This window comes from Dermacentor andersoni, chromosome 8, assembly GCF_023375885.2.
Source record: "Dermacentor andersoni chromosome 8, qqDerAnde1_hic_scaffold, whole genome shotgun sequence".
Taxonomy (NCBI): Eukaryota; Metazoa; Arthropoda; class Arachnida; order Ixodida; family Ixodidae; genus Dermacentor; species Dermacentor andersoni.
Genome location: NC_092821.1, coordinates 56,080,700 through 56,096,425, shown reverse-complemented (window position 1 = coordinate 56,096,425; position 15,726 = coordinate 56,080,700). Strand labels below are relative to the sequence as shown.

Genomic DNA, 15,726 nt, shown 5'->3' with positions numbered 1-15,726 from the left:
GACCAGAATGGCCCCGTTTAGGACCCGAGAGGATGCACGCCGGAATGCCGGGTGCTTTTCCTTCGCTGATCGCGAGCGAGTATTTGTAACGCAAGAATATGTGCAGGGTGCTGCTTATTTCGCTGTGTATGTTCGTAAAAAAGATTTACGCTCGGCGCTGCACTATTCATGCTGCAATTTGGCAGCTGCATGGTATGTTGGGCTGCACGTCGTTAAGTGTAGCACCTTCCGCAGTTAAGTGATTGGTTCTTAACCCCACGAAAAATCCAAATTTGCCTTGACTTATGGGGATGCCAGCTTCTGCTGCGACGGCGCTAGCATGAGCTTGTGTCAGCGCCTGCCGGCGAATACAGAGAGCCGCTGGTCAGGGCGGTTTGCCGCGTATTGCCCGCTCCTGGAAAACGAGACTGCTCTCCCAGAAACGCTGCTTTCTGCAACTGCCGCCAGGAGGCGACATAGCTTTATGCTTACGCTCCGCCGTAGAAATTCCCATTCCCATAAGTGAAGGCAAATTTGGACATTTTTCTTAAAATCCAAAGACTTCACTGTGGCAAGTCTCACACTGAACGATGTGGACTCCAACATGCCTTCGTCGTGCAAATTTTTATCACGAAAAGCGCCGCAGTGAGCGCAAAACCCTTTTTTTTTCCGAACATGCGCAGCGGAATATGCAGCACAGTGTATTCACACGGGTTGGGAAACCACTGCTGTCAGTGCGTGCCAAGCAACAACCGCCTCACAATTTTATGAAATGGCGCGACGCTGCCCTGTTAGTCGTGAGGGCATACCGTGGCGCCACCTACCTTCAGCGCCTGCATGACGTGCGCCGTTAAATCAACTGCTGCAGGATCTGATTCAACGCCTTCGCGTACTTGGTTTTTTTCCTCGTATCCCAGGAATTTCAGGGGTTTGGATACGTTTCACGCAAAAGCGCTTGTACTTTATTTTGATCTTAGGATTTTATTCACTAAACGACAATATACCGAGTTTATGCATGGCGATGTGGGTTAGATTTTGCTCTACGTACTATCGCAGAAATAGAAAGCACGGCTCTTGTGCAGAACCTGAATGGTCGGTAAATCATGGTGGCAAATTTTAAATCACGCACGTCCAAGTACACAAAAAGCACCATTAGCAGTAGTGAAGCTGTCAGGTACGCGACTAATGCAGATGGTTTCAAGAAACGAAACAATCTCAAAATATATTTCTTTGTATTTTTTTTCACTCGTACAATGTGCGCACACGTCTACATTGCGTGGATCGGATAAGTCAGATCGTTATCTTTGGCAACCTACAGCGAAGATATGCGACCTCATTAGCCATGAAATTTATACTTCTAATTTCTTCCTCAATAAGTTTCCCAGCAGTATTCTTGGTAGACAAACTCTGGAGCCGTTCAAGCTTTATCACCTGTCTAATACAGAGCCTTCGGAATCAGTGCATGCCTTTATTAGTTTGCATAAGAAGGGTATCATGCTGCGCATTCGTGTCTCGTTCACACACACCGCAGTACATTATAACACAAACGACACCTCTCTATACTTCTATTTTTCACGTTGAAATTGCCCGAAGAGAACAGAAAGAAAGAACCAGACTGTAGTCGGTTGGGGAGTGGTGATAGTTTTGTCTGGTATTGCAAAATGTGGATGATTTTTTCGTATGTTTGTGCAGTGTAGTAGCGAAATGCTCCCTTCATGTGCACTGCTGATGGGAAAAACACGAAAAAAATCTCTTTTCTGACTGCGGCTAAATGCACGCACGACATCTCCTTCGAACTTTTGTCACAAACACGTTAAACGGATCCGACTGTTATTACGGAGACACGTCACCCCGAACGTTTCTAGTTGTTTGTTCTCCGTTTCACGCTAGGATACGTAGGATATAAGCACGTTGAACAGCTCTGCACATGCTATTCTCGCTTGAGCGGTTATTGTGTGTGTGTTGTGTGCAGCATGCCTGTCTCGGCGCAGATCTGCATGCTGATTATTGCTAAAACCACTGCCACTTCTTCCATGGCGTTCAGGTGCACTTTCAGAGCAAGAGAAATGGGGCCCTGTAACGTAAAACTATTCCAATATGTTTTTATTCCAATCTCCTGACGTCAAATTTGCGCATCCGCCGACGCAAGCATCGGGCGGTCACCCGCAGGGTTGTCTGAACAGACCAATCAAACGCTGTAATCGTTTATAGGAGGTCAGTTTTGTTTGTTTGAAAAACGAATAACATTGCCTACACTGAGCGGCTTGTCGTATCTAATTGGCTGACAAGAGGCGAGGAGCACGCTCAAGTGGAGAGGGATTGGATAGGGCAGAGCCAGTGCACTGAAAATCGATCACCAGATGAAGAGGGTGGTGCCGGCGTCTGCGATTGGTCCGCTTTCCCTTACTTAGCTTGCGGTGGATTGTCGAAAATCGCGGCAGCATGCAACGGAAGCTTAAGAATGACGCTAAAATGGTTCCACAGCAAAGAAGAGTTGGCAGAATGAGGTCGCAAACGTGCTGAAAGTGCTCGAAAACGTTACACAGCCAAGCAAGAAGGTTTATTATACGCAAATAAACCCATGCTCTCCGGCAGGTGCGAGTAGCCAGTGCCTGAGCGATCGGCGGCAGCCATCTTTTCTTCCTTTCGAATTGGGGCAGCCTGTGGCTATTAGGAAGAAAATTAAGTTTTCTTAGGCATATAATGTCTCTGTAACGTGTACACGCAACTTTGACACGGTGAGTTTCGCGGTTTTGTGACGTCGCGTGACAGGCAGGTGAAGTATGTACAACCCGAAGACTTTAGACCTATAGCCGGGGGCTAATGGCGAAAAAGCGTCGAGACAGAAAGAACTGTTTTTTCTTTTTTTCGGTCAAATCATGCATGAGTGCGTACATGTCATATCAGATGGGGAGGAATCGTGGTTTTCGTGATGTCGCGTGACAGACAGGTGAATTGGGGGTCTTCCATAAAAGTTTATGACCAATCGCGGAGGGTAATAGCAAAATCAGAATAGAAAATTTGGAATAGTATTATGTTATAGCGCCCATGCACTCTATTCGGTGCCCCTCTACGTTATACTACCACAGCGTGTGCTTATCGCAAATAGAGCAGTGCTGTAATTACGATTCGCTACCGAACCACTATGTGAATAGTGGAAACCTGGTCGTGTTGCTGCATTTGAGAATGGTGAAGGTGCGAAAATTACAACTGCCATTCACAACTTAACAGAATCGTGAACTAACGAAGGCAGAGAAGCACAGCTCATCGTGCAATTAGCTCTGCGGATCGCTCTTAAGGCCGCGTTCAGTTTTTGTTCGCTAACAGGCGCGAGAGACCATGGTACTACTGTTCACTTTTGATTGCTCAAAGCAGTTCTTTCTTGACGCTTCTTCAGGGGGTGGCTTTAGTCATACCGTGAGGCACAACACTCATGTAAAGGCACAGCGCATACGAGGCTACCGGCATTGCGCGCACTCTGCAAACCTCGCAGATCGCTTGGAGGGTGACACCCGCGCGAGCGCGCACTCTAACCACGCCGCAGCTCGCTTTCAAGACACAGGAGCGCCGGCAACGCATCCCTACAGCGTCCGTCAAGGCATCTAATACCACGTCCGCGATTCGCGTGGCTAACGCCGTAGTGGACGCCGCGGTTGACTCCGTAGAGTTTCACGCAAAAACTGCTAGAGAAAACTCTGGTGCTAGTGTATATGGGAGCTGCAGTGGGAGCAGTTGTACCAGCATGTAAATTACGGGAAGTACATGTATTTGCCTAAACTTCGTCCTGGCTTCATCCGGCTTTGTGATTTTGTAATCTCGTCATTTTCAACAATATGCCGCGTAATTAATACCGCAACGAAAATTATTAAAATTGTCCGACAGCAGGATTCCAACAAAAGACGTCTAGCAAATAAACTTGATATTGAAACCATTAGGCCACAGACGCATGCATCTACCAGCGATGTGATACGCCCTTATGAATTTATCACGCGCACGCCGCTTGAGACGCTTGGCGCGTTTTGATTTGGCTGCCTCGGCAAGCTCAATCCTTACAAGTGTATGTATTTATTTATTTACTTATATATTTATTTATTTATTTATTTATTTATTTATTTATTTATTTATTTATTTATTTATTTATTCATTTATTTATTTATTGGTACCTCAAATACCCCATTAGGGGTTTTACATGAGGGGTGGGCATATTTAGATCATATTTTCAATGAATGCCTTGAACGATGAATGACTGGAGTGGTGCACCGCTTCAGCAGGTAGATGATTCCAGTCTTTCGCCTTTTGAACGAAGAAAGAGTTAAGATGAGCGGAGGTGCGAGCTGGAGGGGGATAAACAGCCTTTGAATGGCTATGACGGGATGAAGTGCGATGCGCAGGCGTCATGTCGGTCTGATGAAGTAGTGAGTTATGAAATTTGTATAAGAGGCACAGTCTTGCTGTTTTGCGGCGCTGCTCGAGGGTTGGAAGGTTCAGAGATGATTTAAGTTTATTAACGCTAGTGTGGTAAGAGTAGTCAGAATTAATGAACCTTGCTGCACGATTCTGTATGGATGCCAGTGCTGTTGCCAGGTTAGATTGGTGTGGGTCCCACACTGAGCATGCGTATTCCAGTTTGTGTCGAACGATTGTTAAATATGAGAGTAGTTTTACTGAGGGCGGAACAAGACGTAGATTGCGGCGTAGGCAGCATAGTACACGATTGGCATCATTGCTAATGTTGCAAATGTGCGAGGACCAACTGAGGTTATTGGAAAAGTGAACGCCTAGGTACTTATATGAAGTCACAGCACATATTTTCGAACCGGCGATAATGTAATTAGCTGAAATAAATGATTGGCGACGATGTAAAGTAAGTAACGACGTTTTTTTGACGTTGAGGGACATTAGCCAATTATTACACCAAGTTTCAATGACGTTAAGGTTGGACTTGAGAGCGCGAGAATCAGCGTCGTTAATAACAGGACGATAGATTACACAATCGTCAGCAAATAAACGAATTTTGGAAGAACAACCTATCGGTAAGTCGGTAATGTATATTAAGAAGAGTAGTGGCCCCAGGACTGTGCCTTGTGGCACGCCGGAGATAACGGGTGATAAGGTAGACGAGCATTGGTTAGCGTAAACGAACTGTTGACGGTTAGTCAGAAAGTTGCGTATCCATTGGAGAACACAAGGATTAAGATTAAGACATGGTAGTTTTAGAAAGAGCCATTGATGAGGAACCTTCTCGAAAGCCTTTTGGAAATCTAGGAAGAGGGCGTCTATGGGTATGTTTTGTTCAAGATGCGAGCTGATGTCATTAAGGAATAGAGCTAGTTGAGCCTCGCAGGACATGCCTTTCTTAAAACCGGGTTGATTAGAATTAAAGAAATTAGCGGATGTTAGAAATCTTACAATATGAGAATAAATTATATGCTCCATTAGTTTAGAACAAACACTGATGAGGGAAATTGGACGGTAATTGGGGCACGATGACAATGATCCTTTTTTTTTGGTACTGGAATTATCTCACCTATTTTCCAGTCTTGCGGCACCACTCCAGGTGATAATGATTGCTAAAAGATGTGGCATAAAAATACACTAGAGATTTGCGAAGTGTTCTTAAGCATTTTGGAATTGATTCCATCGATGCCGGCTGAGGATGTTAATTTGAGGGATTCAATTAGCTTGGTGATACCATGTGCTTTGATTGTTATGTCTGGCATCGTTGGGTTGTTGAGGTAAGGACAGTCTGGGAGGTCAGTGTTAAGTTCAGAAGTGAACATAGAAGAGAAGACCGAGTTTAGTACTTCAGATACTTTATGGTCTGGAACACGGTTATTGTCGTTATCATATAATAATAATGGTTTACGGTTATTTGGGGTAATGTATTTCCAGAATTTTTGGGATTGTTTTGCAGCATGTTAGGGAGTGTAGTTGAGTAGAAGGTTCGTTTAGCTGTTGCGGCCAAAGAATCAAACTCCTTTTCAGTGACGTAATATTTTTCCCAGGCCGGAGCGGTATTGAAACGCTTGGCTTTACGAAACAATCTTTTCTTTTTATTGTTTAGTCGTTTTAATGTGTTGAACCATGGGGACGAAGGTCGCTTTGTTAAAATGATAGTTGGTATGTAAATCGTAGTGAGTTCGATCATTTTATTTGTAAAAACCGTCCAGTTGGTGTCTACTGTGCGCTTAGGGAAATCTATAATGTACCAGTTGTAAAACTCCGTTAGTGCATTGTTGATTCTGACGTAATCACCTTTATCGTAGAGTGTTATTTTCTTTTTAGATTTTTTGCGCTGAGGTAGCTGCTAGGATCATTCTGCATGCAGTACCGAGTCATCACTTAGTTCTGGTAGATGTGTTACAGACGCAACACTGTCGGGATGGGTTGTCGGGATGGAATGGTAGCGATTATGTGTGTTCACAGCGCCTTCTGCACTTGGAAAAGTATACATTGCTCTGAAATTCAGGACAATGAAGGGTTATAAAGCGAAATATACAAAGCCACAAGAACGTCTGTATCCACGAACACGAACATCAGAAAAATCCATGTACTTCTCATCCTTGGTGGGTCAACGATTGCAGCGCCAGAGTTCCCTCTAGTATACTGTAGGAAACTCTGCGGCTGTCTCCACTCTGTACGGAGCGTTGGGAGAGGAGGGCGTCAAGGCACCGTAGCTGCCACCAGAGAAGAACGCCCCTCCTCCCTCGCTTCACCCCCTACCTTGCGCACCACAGGAGAGGGCACGCATCCGGGCTGCATTCCTCGCCCGCGCGCGCGAGATTTAACCGCGTTCGTTGGCTCACCCTCACACGCTTTCACTCATGTGGAACATCACGGCGACGCCAACGGTGACGGAAGACATGCGCCTGCAGTGTACATATAATCGCTATGGCAGTAATAACGAAAAAAATTGCTAGCGTCAATTACGGCGTCGTACAAGACGTCATGGTTCTGTATACGTTTAAAAGCATTTACGGTCCTATTAGTGAACTATGCGCACATCTACCTTGATTTTGCTTCGTATATTTAAAGTGGTGAATGCTGTTCAGAGGGGGTTCTGCTGGCGGGAGGGCGCGGAGCCAGGAAGCGGGTGGAGGCGGCGGTGGGAGAGGCCAACATGATCGAAAATGCATATAGTGTTACTAACTTCAATAGTACTCGGGGCCAACGCGGCTAAGGGCTCGATGGTCTAATAAAACGTTAAGTGGCTGTTTATTTTCAATGCATGATAGATAACGTACGTAAAGCGTACAAAAATTGGTCTAGAAACGCCGAAATCTGCAAAAAATTATGCCGCAGTAATCTTAATTCTAACAGGCAGTGGTTAATATTGCAAGTATAGGAACTGTCGGAATTCGGTTCTTTCTTTAGCGTTGCGGTAAAATCTCGGATTGCATTATTAGGTGCCTGTTTTAGATACCAAGTCGCGAAATATTTTGTTCTTTTGTTTTGTTCTTTTTGCCTGTGGGAATTTGCCTAACGCGGCGGAGGCCTTTTGCAACTTATATGACAAGGCAAGAGAAGGCCTCCTGGATAGAGGGCTGTGCACTATGGTCTATGATGTCATGCCACTTGGTCCGAAATTTCCATTCCCAGAGCCGGTCTGACCAATTCCCTGACGACAATATCGCCGCGGCGCACCTGTGAGCATCCCTAATAGGCTCTGTGGCATTCGTGCAAGGTAGCATGACCTCATGTATTGAAGTGAGGAGACCTTGTTCTATCTAGGAGGCGTTGGGAAAGATGACGCGACACAGTTCGTCATCACAGCTGCTTCATTGTCACTCGCATCGGATCGTCTTCTTATGCGTTTAGCTTTTTGAGCCGTTTTTATGAGTGCCACACAGCACATGCAAAAACGGCAGATTACATCTGCCTCCTTAGTGGCCGAAGGAACTCGTTGCTTGCTGCGGTTTGACATTTTAATATCTAAGAGGAGAAAATTGTTTTCAGAGACACTGCTGAAAAAAATAGAAAAAGCAACCAAAGAAACGAACAAAATGTACGCCGCAAAGGCGAATCGAACCTGGACCGGAGTGCAGTGGGTGGACACGCTGCCGCGTCGCAACCGCTGAAACTTGCCTAGTGGTATCTTTATGTCTTAATTAGCTCTGCTTCAAAATCGATAAACAGTTAAGCATATTTTTGTTTATTTCAGCGTTTCGACAGTGGAGTTGTTACGCACTTTACGTGCATTGTAACCTCACCTCTTATCCTATAACATACCTAAAGCCTAGAGCCGCTTCTAAGCAGGTCTTTCCTTAGTATAACGAGACATCCGCTACTCTAGGTCAGATTGTGGTCGAAATACGCCCTTGCACGTACTCCGCCCTTATGTTTGTGCAGGTGCCTAGCTAGCGCCAATGATGGTTTGAATGTGTATGGCTGCATGATAAGCCGCTTTGTACGTATGTTATCTACTACATTCTGATTGTATTGCGAAGCTTCGCAAAACGCGGAAGCGGAAAAGCGTTCTCCTGATGTAAACGCCATTCCACCGTATTATTAAGGCAATAAGCAAGATTTTTTTTGCCAAGTTATCACCAACTTACCAAAGGTTATCACGAACTGTAATGTATGCGGACTTTTAAACGCTGACAACCTTCGGCAACATGCTAACTTGCTGATAACAAAATTCTGTCGATTGAGGTCTATTCCAATAAGGTTGTCAAAGAAATGTGTGACAATTGTGCAGCTGACAAAGGCCACGTGCTGTCGTTGCATTGTAAAGGAACAATCTGAGCATAACACGAACAAACATCGGCCTTGGCATGATATGTTCTGCGAGGAGCGTGTGTGAACGTATTCAGAGGGCCCCGATGAACTGTTCTTTTTTCCTCCTCTAATATGACAGTGAGTGATATTCAACGACAATGGGAAGTCTTTATGAAAAACCAAAATAAAAGAAAGTTCCGAAATCGCTAGATAATATCACCGTGCATGCTATCACAGTTGCGTCGCTATGTAAGATTATTCAAATTTTCCCGCAAGAACGATGGCAGCGCTGGCGCTTCAAGTAGTGGTGCTCGAGTCCTACATGGCCGGAGGAAGGGGAGCTTTAACCGGGAGGAGCAAGCAATCCCGTCGCGGCATTTTGTGTTGGTGATGGGTCGCTTTAAACAAATTGCTGCGCAAGGCAGCTTCAGCCGTATCGCGATCGCTTCGTAATTGTAGTCGCCCAAGCAGGTTTCGAAAAATTCTTGAGCGGACATATCCTCAACATGAAGCTGACAGCCACCATCCTATTAGAGCAAGCGATTAAACTTAGCCATTTCCGGATAACCGGAGGCGTTGTCTTCTCTTTTACACCGGTTTTAACAGGTGCAAGTTTGCCCTGTAGATGCTTTTCAATCTGTTTGTTTGAACTATGACCGGTCGGCAGCTAGTTCTGCATGCTTTTAAAGGTGAGGTAGAGGCAAGCGCTGTCTTCATCACTGCTGGTGGGAAGCTACAGTGCCTGCCGCTCCATATATTATTTTCAACCCTCCTGGGGGTGGCCGCACACGCATCGGTCCACTCAGGTGTGGAAGGCGCGTTACAGGATTTGGGAACGTGATGGTTGAATTGATTTACGAGGGAACTCTTTTCTTTTTCTAGTAGAACTTTTCCCATAGTAAAACTATAAATGAGAGCGCTGGTGATTTCGTTATCAGCAAGCGATGAAGCGTGCTGGCCAGAGTAGAAGCCGCCAAAATACCGTGACAACAGTGACCTCCTTTTCAAATTTATTCACCCGTGTGGGCGAGGGAGTTATGTGGGGAACTTTCCAAGGCTAATTTCTTCTTTTAAATTCCAGAAATACAACCTACTATGTCAGTCGGAAGAATGGACCGCCGACCATCCGTGTTAGAGCGTACAATGGTAAGTACACAAAGAATACCGGCACTCAGCGCTTGAAGACCACTTCATGAGAAATTCAAATATTATGTGGCATTTTTATTCTCCAGTAGCCGAAACCATGAGGTTCCGTACGCTCACAAATTTTTACCGCATACAATACATAATTTCCGCATTGACCTGGAACAACAGCAGTTATCTTCTGCATAGCCAAGAAGCCTAGTTACACTCGGTTGATGACACCCTTATGCCTGAACTCTCCGACAGCTAGACAAATATATCAACACAGAGGGCGCAAATGAGCTGTTTCTCCAACAAGATGAACTCCCATTTCTTTGTGATCCGATGGGACACGATGTCCTTATACCTTGTCTCAGTTGAACTTGGCCCAATCTTCGTTAAGATAATGTACAAATGGCTCTACTTTTCTGATGTAATTCCCCATAAAAATATTCTATCTTTTGCTCAACCGCGCCAATATTAATTTCTTGATGTCTGTCGCGCGACTAAAACGGCCCACATAGTGCATACACCTGTCGGTGGCTACACATTTAAAGAAAATCCTGGTGCCCTCTTTACTCGAATTGTGTATTTTTAGGTGCCACTTGCAGCATTATGGACAGCGTCGCTTTAATTCATAATCATTTATTGAAAATGCAGACTACATCCGCACGACTCCCTATATTCCTCGAGCCGCAGGTGGAATACACCGCCTCGACGCTGGCACCACACGCGCCGAAGAGTACGTGTGTGTTAATGAAGAACAACCAGACGGTCCAACCGCTGGCTGCCCATAATAGACTGCATGAAGGCCTCGAAGAACCTCCAAGTACTTCACAAGTGACGACATATACCACACGTCATGCGACGGTGAGCATATTACGCGCCGGCCGCAGTGGCGCTGTCACAAGAAATATAGCAGAGGCAAGCAGGAACCTGAGCATGCTGCACAGAGTCGAAACTCTGGTGTGCGGGGGTCCCGGCCACGACGGCGTACCAGCTAACGAGGCAGCTCAAGTCGCTGTAAGCGCGATACTAGCAATTAGCCGCTGCTGCGAGGTATTATTTGTGTGCTCATGCAAGTGAAAAAAATGAATATATAGCCTTCTTGAAAAACGATAGAGACGACAGTTGCGTAAACGCCTGCAACAAAATACGCCTAAGGAGAACCTACTGCCTGTAGGCTTGTTGCACGCATGTCAATATTCGTGCATAAGGTACCACACTTACTCTGGTACGCAGGCGAGTACACAAGGAAAGAAGACGTCTTCCTCAAAACAAGGCGGAAAACGTACCACCCGTACAATCAAGTTCCCCAGCTGGCGATACGGAAGCTCCGGCAACCAACAGGGACTTCCTGGGGGAATGCTAAAAATATCCAGCTTTCCGACGAAAGCACAGGGGCAAATGGCCAATTCCGAAAAGCGCATCCATCCCTCAGCGAAGGGAGGCAGTTTCCTACAGCTGCTGTTCGCGTTCTCGGTGGAATGTGACATTCTCCGCATGGGGTAAAAATGCAGGACGACAGTACGCGGTAGCTGACCATTTCCCCATCTCCTACTTCCACAACTCCATTACCCCTAATAGGCCGATGAACCATCCCAGACTTAATAACGCTAGATCATCATCATCATCATCATCATCATCATCATCATCATCATAGTTATCATCAATATTGAGCTAGGTTATTGGCAGCTATCTTCGCTCTGGAGAGCAAACTCGCTGTTTTAGGTGCTTGTGGCCCTTTAACTTTCACAATACACCGCTTCATTGCATGAAATCCTGACTAAATTTGAAAGAGACATAATTACAGTTTTCACACTCACACTCCCAAATCTTTCCCGTGCCCTCGAATCTTGTTGAGGCATTCTTGTATCCTCTCCCCTTATTAAAAATTACAAATCGTCGAAATGCGTCCCGCAATTGAGAGAGAGTATCACGAGTGAATCACGATTAGGCATGTGTGAGCTTTTAAAAATAGGTTGTTGAGAAGAAAACGACTGGCGAACATGCTGTACTTCAACAACTCTATGAGAGTTAAAATTGGTGCCTCCCAACATTCAAGTCAGATAATCATTCAATTATTGGACGTTTTAAGTTTCCAAAACATTTAGTTTACTTCTATATGAAATTGAGGCGTGCATGTAAACATTATTGTGCCATCGACACTGTGTCAAAAGAACCCTGAGCTGGTAGTGCTCATTGTTAAAAGTACCATCATATCATCTATCATAACTCTATGCTACCCAAGAGCAGCTCTCATACCATATTTATTGCCATCACATTATCCAGCAATTATTATTTATTACCAATTTCTTTAACAACCTTATTAAGACCAGCATGAAGGGGAGAACTGCGCAGACCAACGCTCGTGCCCGCACCTAAACAACCTCCGCAACTCCTCCACTACTCAAATTATTATGCCTCGCCTCATCCCTATCATCACCAAACGATCGATGAATGCGAAAGTAGGCGAATGCGACTTTTTGAGCGTTCGTTAAAAAAAGAAAGACTCCCAGGCGCAGCAACTGTATGTCGATGGACGCGTTTTAGAACATGTGATTTATTTCGCCTCACGGTAAAGAAAGCGCGGGTAGTGGCAGGTTTCTAGACCCCTAACTATGGCGTCACTCTTAGTCAGAACTTTGCTAATGAGATGTCAATCCCATAATATATTTTAAATTTATACACTTCCTCTTGAATCTGTACCTGTTGGAAACTACAATAAAATCGCATCATGCAGGACAGCTATCACGCACTGCTTTCTGGATCGGCCCAGCGAATCGTTTACACTGATTCTGGGAAAAGTTCGCCTGATAAGACACCGACATCATGAATAGTTTAGTTGCGAATTTTCTTTACAGTGCTTTAAAATTAAAGGAAAGAGACGCTCCGAACGAGTAAAAAGTGGTGCAGCGAATGTATATTGTCAGCCAGTTGAAGAATTATCCTCGTCTAAGCATGTTTCCACAGGGGCATAAGTAGAGATAGTGTATGTATCGCCCAGACAAGTCATTCTCTCGTATATTTGCATCGCTATAGTTTATTGTAGTTGATTTTACTGAACCCGCAACAACAGTCTGTGGGCGCGTAAGGACATTCATCATTAAGTTGCTCTTACTTTTCAGTATCTCTTGCACATGAAGTAAGGGAAGCTGGAATTTTCTCTAAGATGTCTCGCTCTGCGCCGAATTGATGACACGGGTTGAGCATCAAAGTGTACACCCATATTTCGCAGTCACTATTAAAAAGAAAAACGGATCACGAAGAGCTTACACTAATTAAGTTATACAAATTACTCATCGTGATTTTTAGGCAAGCCGTTCAGCCTATGCAGTGTTCCGCATACTTTCGAGCGCGTCATTAACCAGCTGCTTCGTGCTAACTTTATGGAAGGTGTGATGGCACTATTGAACAACTGTAGAGCCCATCGTAACATTAATCGACTGTTCATCCCATATTCCGACACAATAATCACCCATACACTCTGAGCAGTCCTTTCCTGAGGACACAAAATTAGTATGCTTCGTCCACGGCTGCTGAACTTGTGCCAGAGAAAAGGGCCGTGGTGCAAACTTTTTTTCTTGGTTTTGTACGCATACACGTCCCTAGTATCGTGTCATTATGTTACACTGAATAATTAACAATTTCGTGACCGTCGCTTAATGAACGTCTTTAACGCTATCGCTTCAGCAAGCAGAGCCATGAATGCACTGGGTATGGGCCGCTCTTAAGTGAACCTCTCGCCAATTGGGTTACTGAGTGTGTGCCGCTTGGTGCGCGGCAAGTGAGGGAACAATCCTCACAGTTCGCAGAAACCCCCGCGCGTCGCTTCTCATCTGAGAAGCCACGCATGGACGTCTGGGCAGCACCACTAGATAGTGCTGCGTGTACAAAAAGATGTGCGTGCAAGGAGCTCTGTTGCTGCATGACACGTTTCTAAGTGTTTACAATGAATTTCGCAGGTCAAGCGCAGGTTTCGCGGCACCAATGGTGGATGGCGCCGAGTATTCCTAAGGAAGCGTGAAAGAGGAATTCCGCTAACATATACGCCTCATACATAACTCTTTTTGAAGGTGGCATTACGTTGTGTTGCTAAGTTGATTGAATGCTAAACGCATTACCGCCTACAGACATCGTGAGATGGGTTCTGCCAAAATTTTCAGCTGTATATATGTTAACCGTTGTGAACTGTATTACATGCATCTAGGGTGACTGTCATGCGTAGCTAAGGCTTTTAGGTTTTGTTTTTGCTGAATATTGAATAAGATTGCCTACTAATTGCACATAAAAGCTTGTTCAGTGTCACAGGTATGACACTTATCCTTCTCTAGTACACCAGAAATTACGACATCAAGTCAATGGCTGTAAACTATTTTATGAACATTTTTCGCGAGTTAGCGCTTTATTAGGAGTGACCCACGTTGGCCTCAGCCGAAGTATGACCTCATTTTCAGAAAGTGTCCAGCACGAACAAACCTATTGACGGTTCAAGGAGGATTTATATGTCAAATGCATCGTTATTTAGTAGTCTTGATAATTAACCCGCTTGCCCAAAATTTGTTTAAAGAAATGTCCTAATCCAAAGCTCTCACTAATGCAGGCACTGGCCAGCTGGATACAGATGTGTCCAGATTGTATACCATACTCTTCTCAAGCCCATTCTGTTTTGTAATGAGTACCCCGCTGAATCACGCAGGTAAGAATACCTTGTTCAGCCACCGTAAGTACGTCACCCTAGCTACTAATCTATTAGGATTATTTTAAGAACACAGATGGAATTTATTTGAAATCATGGAAATAAAAGAAATGGCTCAGCATGCTTAGGATACCTCACGCACTCAGGGTAGTCCATTATGGAGTGTGCAGTACATCGGGCTGGTGTGCTTCGGGAACAAGGTTCGTAACAAATCATCGGATCAACTTGGGTTACTGAGTATGTGGCAATGCGTACGTTCGTGCTGCTCTTCAACGAACCTCTTTCATGCCGACATGGGTCGCTGTAGATGCAGGACTGCTTAGGCACAGCTGTCCGAAAAAAACTCTGACGCCGACTTTTAGCACTGGGTATGAGCCATTTGGTCTGTGTTTCTCTTCAGTGAACCTATTTGATGTCATCTTCGGTATCCGGGTATGTGCCACTAAGTGTATGCTACTCTTGAATGAACGTCTTTGAAGCAAACTTGGGTAGCTTGGTAACTGACACTGAGAATGGGCAGCTCCACAGTAACAAAAAGGATCCCTAAATTTCTCCAACGCACGACGAAATCAAGCCTACGTCACAAGGATTCCTCAAGGACAGCGACCCGACGCTTTACGAGGCTGCGCCATAAATGCATTGGGCATGCGCTACTTTTCAGTGAACGTCTTTCTCTCCAACGCTTGACCTGACCGCGCCATGAATGCGCTGCATATGTGGCATTCTTCAATGAACGTCTCCCCAACTAGGGTTACTCAGTATGTGCCAGTGTGTGTGCGCCAAACACGGGAATAATTCTCAGCGTTGTCCTGGATTTCTCCGCACCACCACCAGACAGAGCGATAGATGAGCGTGGATGCCGCATCACACGTTTCCTAGCATTGGCACGCACTGGCGCGCCATAGATGTTGGAGGTAAACCGCAGGATTCGTGGGAGCTCTGCTAGATAGCGCCGAGTGTTCTGAGAAAAGCGCGAAGGAGGAGTCCTGCTGGCAGTGCACGGCTCAACTCGTTTTGATGGTGGTTTTACGTTGTGTCGCTGTACTGATTGAATACTAAGCTCATTACAGTCGACAGTTATCGTAAAGAAGGCTTCTGTCAATTTTAGTGAAAGTCGTTGTTTGATTACCTAGGGAGTCTTACAAGTACTATACTAACTCCTAAAACACGGAGTCTCTTTTAAGAATAACTTCTCCTTGTGTATGTTT

At 45.1% G+C, this 15,726-nt stretch overlaps 1 protein-coding gene across 1 annotated transcript in view; it reads left to right on the top strand.

The window, feature by feature from the left end:
• Positions 1-15,726, top strand: part of LOC126538927 (uncharacterized) — a 169,753-nt gene that overhangs the window by 119,935 nt on the left and 34,092 nt on the right. The window contains exons 9-10 of the mRNA XM_072289678.1: positions 9,779-9,843; positions 14,423-14,518. Of these exons, the coding sequence (XP_072145779.1) occupies positions 9,779-9,843; positions 14,423-14,518 (161 nt within the window). The remainder of the gene's footprint in view (positions 1-9,778; positions 9,844-14,422; positions 14,519-15,726) is intronic.